The following is a 10,184-nucleotide window of genomic DNA, read 5'->3' as shown; positions in this document are numbered from 1 at the left end:
GGGCTAGTACTGTAATTAAATTACCCTACCGGTCCGATGATATAACAGTACATGCTGAAGATATATACTGTAGTTTGAAATAATAGTAAACAAAAAATATATCGCATCCTTGTACAGTTTTCTGTGTGAAGCATTTAGATTAAACAATCGAGTGTACACACAGCAACGCCGTTAAGTGTTAACACCTCAGTCTCTGTAAAAGGCAACGACAACATCTCCAGACATGACGCTTACTTAGTCTCTACTTAGTTAATACTTTAGTTGACTTATATTTTGCCTGTTTATCCATTTAATACATATTTTGCCGGACAAGTTAATTCCAATTTTCTAAATACTAATAAATGTTAGTTAAGTGCGTTACTATGAATTATTAAGATGCGTATCGTTGGATACATAATAATTTTGCTTAGGCCTAATTCTCGTCAGCTAACGGCGAGGTCCTTGTGCTAAGGAAGTTGGCGATCGGGAGCTGGTGACCATGCCGACTGTTAGCGTTAAACGTGATTTGCTTTTTAAAGCTTTAGGGAGAGAATACAGTGAGTACACAAAAAATATTATATTGTTTATTTGAGTCTTTTGTAGAGTGGTCTGGATGATTACTTTATATTCGAATGGTATACTCGTGGTTTGCTCATATGACACGCTGAGTGCTTTTCTTACAAAAAAATGAATGAAGACGTCTTTGACTTTCCTGTCTTTGCAAGGAAATTTCACGGCAGTGGTGTTCTTGTGTAAAAAACTTGAGAATCACAGAAATCTGATATGCAAGTCTTTTATTTTTTTGAGTAAATGGCTAACATGGTTTTAATTGTGTCAGCTGGGCGGAGCGTTCGCTGTCAGTGGATTGCATCATTTGTTCCTACAGTCGCGTATTGACGTTTCAGTGTCTCAGAAATGTGAATAAAGTTGCGCTTATAATAGTTTAATCTCAACGTTGTTATTTACATTTTACGTCTTTTGTATAAATTGGATGTACATTGGGTATAGAAAAGAATCACCCCCTTCGAAATATTCCCTTTTGTTTGCTTTACAGCCTTAAATGAAAACACACAAACCAATATTTTTTCCAGCTTTACTTACTCAATGCAATCTATAACAGCCAAGTGAAAGGTATCACAGCTACAGTTTAGAAGAATTTAAAAAAATAAAAAACAAGAAATACTTAGATTAATAAAGGATCACCCCCATCCTAAACAATATTTGTAAACTCAATCAGGTTTAAGTAACCACAATTTCCATTGCAGACCATGGTTACCGGCTTCCACCAAAGATCAACTGTAATCAGTGTGATTAATGAAGCCTAAAAACAGCTGTTCCTGGAGCATTCCCTTGCTTGGTAGTGCAATTGACAGCAAACAATTGACTGTGGGAGGCAAGCCACTTTCAAAAGATCTCAGGTATAGAGAGCCGTGGACAGACATAAGGCAAGAGATGGATACAAAAAAATCTCAAAGGCTTTATCAATCCCAAGGACCACAGTAAAGTCCATAATAAAGAAGTGGCAGTTTGGTACTACTGGGACTCTCCCTGGATCCTGCCATCCCTCCAAACTGGATGGGAGAGCAAGGAGGAAACTGGTAAGAGAAGCTACCAAGAGGCCAATGGACACTTTGAAGGAGTTACAGGATTTATTTGGCAAAGAGTGGTCATTGTGTGCATATGACAACAATTTCACAACAGCTCCACAATTGTGGCTTGTTCGGGAGGGTCGCAAGGAAGGCTCGTTTGAGCTTTGTCAGAATGCACCTTGAAGATTCTGATGCCAAGTGGAAAAAGGTCTTATGATCAGATGAGACCAAAATCAAACTATTAGGCCTCAATACCAAACGGTACACCTGGCAGAAATCCAATGCAGCTAACCATCCACAACATACCCCTACAGTAAAACATGGAAGTGGCAGCATCCTGTTGTGGGGTGTTTCTCTGCCGCAGGGCCTGGGGCTCTCGTTAGGGTAGAAGGAAAAATGGATGGGGCAAAATACCATCAAATTCTTGAGGAAAACCTGCTACCCTTTGCCAGAAAGTTGAAGATGGGCAGAATGTTCACCTTTTAACATGACAACGACCCAAAGCACACAGCTAAATTGACCACACAGTGGCTGAAGGAGAAAAAAGTGAAAGTCCTTGTGTGGCCCAATCAGAACCCAGACCTAAATCCTATTCAAAATCTATGAAAAGATTTGAAGATAGCAGTCCACCAACACTCCCCATCCAATTTGACCAGTTCTGTAAAGAAGAGTGGACAAATATTGCTCAATCTAGATATGCAAAGCTGATAGAAAAGTATCCCAGCAGACTCAAGGCAGTCCTTAAAGCAAAAGGTGGTTCAACAAAATATTAACATTGGGAGTGATCCTTTATTAATCTCAGTATGTCTTGTTTTTAATTTTTTATTATTTTTCTAAACTGTAGCTGTGATATCTTTCACTTTGATGTTATAGGTTGCATTGAGTAAATAAAGCTGGGAAGAAATATGTTTTGTGTGTGTTTTCATTTAAGGCTGTAAAGCAAAAAATGAGAATATTTTGAAGGGGGTGATTCTTTTCTATACCCACTGTATAACTCAGCCACACATACGTCTTTGCTTTAATGTGTGAGTAAAAGAATCTGAAACAACCTGCAATACCTTTACAAATGTATGTTGACAGGTTTACTTGTTAGGGTGGAATGGTAATACATTATAGTGCTTAGCATTTTTGGAAGACAGCTTAAAAATCTTGTTTCTTGATGTTTTGTTTCGTTTGGCCCTCTGAAAGTGATTGTAGATTGTCCTGGACCCCAGAACATGCAAGTGTGCTAATCAGCCTCGCAGATGAGTGACTGACTGTTGTAAATTTTGTAGATTTGTGAACTACATAGTTGCTTTCATTATATCACAAATTCACTGAGTTGTATCAAGAACACAGCCTAATCTTCTCATACAAATTGTAATAAAATGTTATATACGAGTATTAGTTTGGTTCTGTTAGTAGTTTTAGTGTCCCCATCTAACATATAATACTAAAGGATAAATTACACTTTGCATTAGCATGCACCAGAGAAGTATTATTAAAGATCAGCTTATAGTTCCCAGCTTTAAATGAAGATGAGAAACTTTATCAGGTTTAGCCTTAAATTCATATATGTGGATGCTGAAGTGTTAAGGTCAATAGAGTTGAAAGACTGTTGATACTTGGGTTTGGGGGAATTCACAAAATTAATTTCAATTCAGTCATTCTACCAAATAAAAATGAGTCAATGTTAGATTCGTTTTGCTTCAGTGGTGGTCTTAATGTTTGGCACGTGCCAAAAATTGAAGAACCCTTTACTAGCTGTGAATTATTGTGATGTGAACATTACATTTTTATGTACCTTCCTGCATAAGGTCCTGGCAGGTTTTTTTGTCACTGATTCAACTATAACTTACTCTTTGTATTGTAGAATACTCTGAGTACAATGTGAGGCAATGTCAAAATGCTGAAGCTGAACTAAACATCGATTTGCTATCAGGTCAATCATGCAGAAAACCCTTAATATGTATAGCTATATTTCATTGCTAAATATACATATAGCATGGAAATGACAATCAAATTTCCATGTATCAGCTAGTGCTAAAATACGCAGGACCTATCAGTGGACATGCTTACTGTATTTTCTTACAATAGTGTGCAGTTAAAGAAATTATACTTTACAGTTTGGGGTCTGCTAAAAAGATTGTGAATAATAAATTTAGGGTCTGCTAAAAAAAGACTATGATTAATAAAAACATTAATATTCTCACTCCTATCTGCTGCACAGATTAAACAACATTTTCTACAATTCACTGTATAGAGGTTGTATACCTTTTATATGAATACACTTAAAACATTATAGAAAATAACATTTTAAATTCATGATCACTGCTAGATGATTTGGTAAACCAGCTTAGAGTCATGTCTCCAAACATTATAAAACACTGAAAATAATGCTGAAAAAGGAATAAAATACATTTTTGCTGAGCACTGTTAGTTTACAAGTACATAAACCTTCATTAGAAACAGCTTGAGTAGATGCAGTGTCAGTTCCTACAGACTGAAGTAAAACATGGATGTGGCTTAGTGGATATTGTTTGTTTTTAGTAATATTAGTACATTTAAAACAAATGCACTTTGAATATGCTGATATATTTTTCAGTATGTTCTTGTCTAGATATAAATTGTGTGATTCAGCCCTAGTTAATCAAAGAGAAGTACAGGTAAAATTCCATTACAACAAATATCTTTACAACGAAGTATTTTTATGGTCCCGACAGTTTCCCCATATGATGCAAGTCTATAGAAATCTTGTTACTACAAAGTACATTCAGCAGATACTTTCATTACAATGAAGTGCACAAAAGACCTTTCTTCATTCATTTCATTTTTTTTTCTTTCTTTGAACTTTCCTCGTACTGTTTTTTTATTTTTTGCCCTGTTTGTTTTCGGTGCTTATTGCTTGTCAACATTTGAAAAACATCCATTGGAATTTAATTCATTGTCACCGGCAGACACGAAAAAACGATAACAGTTCAAATTATAAAAAAAAAACTTTACATTTTTGCAGCTCTCGATTGCAGCAAAAAGAAAAAAGACGTTGCCAGTGAATTCGGAATTTTGCTATTGACGCTGTCAACTTTCTTGAAAGACCGAGCAAAAAAAGAAGAAAAACCTTGGGTTGCAAACGTTTGTGAACTGCTGCATTTGAAGACGTCGAAAAAGCAGTTTTTATGTGGTTCAGTGATGCTCATTCATGAAACATTCCTATTAATGTGGTACTCATTCAAGAAAATGTGAGGTTTGTAAACTCTCTTGGGACCTCCCCCAACTAGACAGCACGCTGAATAGTGTCCCGAAGTCCAATCTTGGTGTCTATGGAAGACTGTTTATCTGTTGCCGGGGCAACGGCAGGCACAAAGCTATGCTGTGTCTCTCTGCCAAAGCAAACAGAAAAGATATCGATGGGTAATGCAAGGTACATTGTAAATGCAGAAAACAGGTTTACTTGGTCATTGATCTGGCCATGACCCTGCCTGACTGCTGTGTCTGTGTATAGCAGAGTGGCTGATCACGCTACAATTAATAAGTGTGCCGAAACTGAATAAAGCTGGTTTTGCTAAAGTAATGAGACTAAGCCTCGTGTTTTGGGGTACAAGACAGGAACTTATAACGCGACCCCAATCTTTTATGATTTGCTTTTGTGTCACTTCACTGCAGTGCTATGAGCCTGATGTTGCCCTGCCGCAGCAACAGACAAATAATCTTCCACAGGTGCTGCAATTGTGCTTCGGAACTCACTTCAGCGTATCGTTCCTGTGGGGTTTGGGGTGTCTCAAAAGAGTTCAGAAACCTCGCAATATGAAGAAGAAATGAATGATTTGGCTCCTGATTGATAACTGTGCTGCCCACAACATGTTATTACATTTATATAATGTTCACGTTGAATTCCTCCCACCCAATTGCACAGCAGTGCTTCAGCCATTGAATTTGGGCATCATTCGCACCCTGAAAATGTATTATCGCAAGGAAATGCTGAGAAAAATTCTCATCAGCATAACATGTAGGCAGGAGGAGATTAAAATTAATGTGAAAGAAGCTATTGAAATGATTGCAAACGCCTGGATGCAAGTTAAAGAAAGCACAATCGTAACAAATACAGAATCTCATTACAAGAAAATTTCGTTACAACAAAATATTTTTTTGGTCCCTGGGAGTTCGTTGTAATGGAATTTTACCTGTATATATTTGTACCTTATCAGCAGTCATTTTACCATTTCACAGATAGAACTTATTTTTAGACACTGGATACCATTTCCCATGTAGGGTTTGGTTTGGTTTTTCTAGCCTGCCCCCAGCTGGTAACAGCACAAATTTCTCTATCCCCAGAAACAATTTCTAGCTCTTTTAGGGGAAATTTCAAGGCCAGATGTGTGTTATGTTTCCTCCTGTATATGATTGCTTTACTTGCTATGAGAAGGGTAGTAGTTGGATATGGTAACATTCAATTGACTAGTATTTGTTGGACAGATCTGTATGTGCTAAACATTGACAATAGGAGATTATGCATTATACATTTGTTGGAGTATTTTAATTGGTAGTAATTTAGTAATTATACACACAAAAGTCTAACATAGCAAAATCACTCAAATATTGTTAGATTGGGGGATATATTTTGTCTCACTTATGTAAATATTTTTTAGCATAGAATTAAAAGTGGTAAATGACAATTGATCAAATAGATTTTTGGTTGTGTATAAATAATCCTCTATTTAAAAATAATTAACATTTTTTCAATCAAGTATTTGTAAAAGCTGTCAAACTTATGTAGTATGACATGGTAATATGTAGCTTATAATCAAATTGTTTATTTTTTTTAACTTTTAAAATTTGTTAATTCTCCAATATTTTGTTTTGTAGCTGATGAGGAGTTTGATGAACTCTGCTTTGAGTTTGGACTTGAACTGGATGAAATCGTAAGTAGTTTTTGTGTTTTATGTTATAACTGACTCATTTTCAGTTCTAGTCAATTATATTTTTATGTTCCTTGGGACCACAAAATGAATCATAAATTTAAAAGCAATTATCTGAATCATGCTATGCACACAATGCAGTTCATGACAAAGTTTGGAAGAAATTCTAATAAATTTAGTGTTAAAAACTAATCATGAAAAAATGCATTTTTTGTTTATACTCGTATATTTAGACTATATACATGGAACATACTTAATATTAATGTCTATGTACACAGAAATTCCAATAATTTAGCCGATAATCCAGAAAATATTTGGCAGTGATTGTAGAGTCTAAAACAGTAGATTCATTAATATATATATACTGTATATACTGTATACAGTGTGTATATATATATATACAGTTTATATACATAATGTGTGTATATATATTGTGGTCCCCGGCCGGACGCCCGGGAGGACCAGAGGAGGGCTTGTGCCTCCTCCAGACCGAGAGGGGGCGTCCGTCCTGGTTATGCTGGAGGCCTCGGGTAGAGGGATTGGAAGCCCAGCCCTGTAGGGACCCGTGGCCACCGGCAGGCGGCGCCCCAGTGCCTGATTATCCCGGGAGCCCGGCACTTCCGCCACACCAGGAAGTGCCGGGGGGAAGACGACAGGGGACACCCGGACGGCTTCCGGGTGCGCAGCCGGCACTTCCGCCACACGGGGGTGGTTCCGCGGGAGATTGCCGGGAAGCAGCTGGAGCCCATCCGGGTTCCTATAAAAGGGGCTGCCTCCCTCCAGTCAGAAGCGGAAGTCGGGTGGAAGAGGACGGAGCTGGAGTGAGGACTGGAGGCGGCCAGGAGAAAGAGAGGCACAGGACTGTGTGGCCTAGACATTGGGGGAATCGGTGCTGGAGGCACTGGGGTTTGTGAGTGCACTAATTGTAAATATTGTGAAAATAAACGTGTGTTGGGTGGAACTATGTTGTCCGTCTGTGTGTGTCCGGGCCAGCGTTCACAAAATATATATATATATATATATATATATATATATATATAGGAGGACGTGAGGAGGGCTTGTGCCTCCTCCAGACCGCGAGGCGTCCGTCCTGGTTCTGTTGGGGCCACGGGTTGAGGGCATGGAAGCCCTTCCCTGTAGGGGCCCGTGGTCACCGCCAGGCGGCGCCCCGATGCCGGTTTATCCCGTGCGGTTGCCGGTCGGGGCTGGAGCCCGGCCGGGCCGCCTTGGAGGACCGGAGGAGGCGAGTGCCTCCTCCAGACAGAGTGGGGCGTCCGTCCTGGTTAGGCAGGGGCCTCGGGTACAGGGCTTCAAGCCCAGCCCTGTAGGGACCCGTGGCCACCGCCAGGCGGCGCCCCGGTGCCTAATTATCCGGGAGCCCGCACTTCCGCCACACCAGGAAGTGCCGGGGAAGACTTTGTGTGGCACCCGGAGAGCTGCCAGGAAGACAGCCGACACTTCCGCCACGCTGGGGCGTGGCTAAGGACGGAACACCTGGGGCTCATCCGGGAGCCTTATTTAGGGCCTCCTCCAGTCATTGGTGGAAGTCGGGAGGAAGCAGACGGAGCTGGAGAGAGGACAGGAGGCGGCCAGAGGAAAGGCACAGTGACTGTGGGCCCTGGACTTTTGGGGAATTCGGTGCTGAAGGCACTGGGGTTGCGTGAGTGCATAACTTGTATATAGTGGATAATAAAGAGTGTGTGGTGAAAAATATGTCGTCTGTCTGTCTGTGCTGGGGCCAGCGTTCACAATATATATATATATATATATATATATATATATATATATATACACACACACACACAACCCCAATTCCAAAAATGCTGGGACACTGTGTAAAATGTAAATGAAAATAGAATACAATAATTTGCAACTCTCATAAACCCAGATTTTATTCATAATAGAACACAGAAAACATATCAAATGTTGAAACTGAGACATTTTATTATTTAATGAAAAATATTAGCTCAGTTTGAATTTGATGGCAGTAACACATCTCAAAAAAGTTGGGACGGGGTTTCAATAGGCTGGAAAAGTAAGTTATACTAAATGAAACAGCTGGAGGAACATTTTGTAATTTAATTAGACTAATTGGCAACAGGTCAGTAACAAGACTGGGTATAAAAGGAGCATCTTAGAGAGACAGTCCCTTTCAAAAGTAAAGATGGGCAGAGGTTCACCAATCTGCAAGAAACTGCACCTATAAATTGTGGAACAATTTCAGAATAATGTTCCTCAACGTAAAATTGAGAAGACTTTGAATATTTCTTAATCTACAGTACATAATATCAAAAGATTCAGAGACTTTGGAGAAATCTCTCTATAAATACTTGGGAGTGCAGCTGGATGATAAATTGGACTGAACTGCCAATACTGATGCTCTGTGTAAGAAAGGTCAGAGCTGACTATACTTCCTTAGAAGGTTGTCGTCCTTCAACATCTGCAATAAGATGCTGCAGATGTTCTACCAGTCGGTTGTGGCGAGTGCACTCTTCTACGCGGTGGTGTGCTGGGGAGGCAGCATAAAGACGAAGGATGCCTCACACCTGGACAAACTTGTTAGGAAGGCAGGCTCTATTGTAGGAATGAAGCTGGACAGTTTAACATCTGTGGCAGAACGATGGGCGCTAAGCAAGCTCCTGTCAATCATGGAAAATTCACTGCATCCACTGAACAGTGTCATCTCCAGGCAGAGGAGTAGCTTCAGTGACAGACTGCTGAGATCATTCCTCCCCCAAGCTCTGCGACTCTTCAATTCCACCCGGGGGGGTAAACGGTAACATTATTCAAAGGTATTGTCTGTTTTTACATGCATTCTTATTACTCTTTTATATTGTTTTTTTCTATCAGTATACTGCTGCTGGATTATATGAATTTCCCCTTGGGATTAATAAAGTATCTATCTCTCTATCTATCTGTCTTATCTGTCTGTCTGTGCAAGGGGTAAGGCTGAAAATCAATATTGGATGCCTGTGGTCTTCAGGCCGTCAGGTGGCACTGCTTTAAAAACAGGCTTGATTCTGTCATGGAAATCATTGCATGGGCTTAAGAGCACTTCCAGAAATCATTGTCTGTGAACACTGTTCGCCATGCCATCCACAAATGCAAGTTAAAGCTCTGGCATGCAAAGAAGAAGCCATATCTGAGCATGATTCAGAAATGCCACCGTCTTCTCTGGGCCCAAACTCATTTAAAATGGACTGAGGCAAAGTGTAAAACTATTCTGTGGTCACACAAATCAAAATTTGAAATATTTTCAGAAAACATGGAGCCACGTCCTCCAGACTAAAGAGGAGAGGGACCATCTGGATTATTACCAGCTCTCAGTTGAAAAGCATGCATCTCCAATGGTATGCTGGTGCGTTAGTGACTATGGAATTGGCACCTTGCACATCTGGAAAGACACCATCAATGCTGAAAGATATACAGGTTTTAGAGCAACATATACTCCCATTCTGATGACGTCTTTTTCAGAGAAGGCCTTTGCATAATTCAGCAAGACAATGATAAACCACATACTGCATCTATTAGAATAGCATGGCTTCATAGTAGAAGAGTCCAGACCTTTCACCAATTGAAAATATCTGGTGTATCATGAAAAAATACAACAGAGAAGACCTAGGACTGTTAAGCAGCAAGAATCCCATATCAGATAAGAATAGAACAACATTTCTCTCCCAAAAGTTCAGCAACTGGTCTCCTCAGTTCCCAGAGATTTACA

At 39.7% G+C, this 10,184-nt stretch overlaps 1 protein-coding gene across 1 annotated transcript in view; it reads left to right on the top strand.

The window, feature by feature from the left end:
* Positions 1-426: 426 nt before the first annotated feature.
* The window catches only part of farsb (phenylalanyl-tRNA synthetase subunit beta), a 66,269-nt gene continuing 56,511 nt past the window's right edge, over positions 427-10,184 (top strand). The window contains exons 1-2 of the mRNA XM_039755957.1: positions 427-536; positions 6,411-6,466. Of these exons, the coding sequence (XP_039611891.1) occupies positions 479-536; positions 6,411-6,466 (114 nt within the window). The 5' untranslated portion in view covers positions 427-478. The remainder of the gene's footprint in view (positions 537-6,410; positions 6,467-10,184) is intronic.

The sequence above is a fragment of the Polypterus senegalus genome, chromosome 1 (assembly GCF_016835505.1).
Source record: "Polypterus senegalus isolate Bchr_013 chromosome 1, ASM1683550v1, whole genome shotgun sequence".
Taxonomy (NCBI): Eukaryota; Metazoa; Chordata; class Cladistia; order Polypteriformes; family Polypteridae; genus Polypterus; species Polypterus senegalus.
The sequence above is the reverse complement of the archived record's forward strand: the minus strand, read 5'-3'. Positions and strand labels throughout refer to the sequence as shown.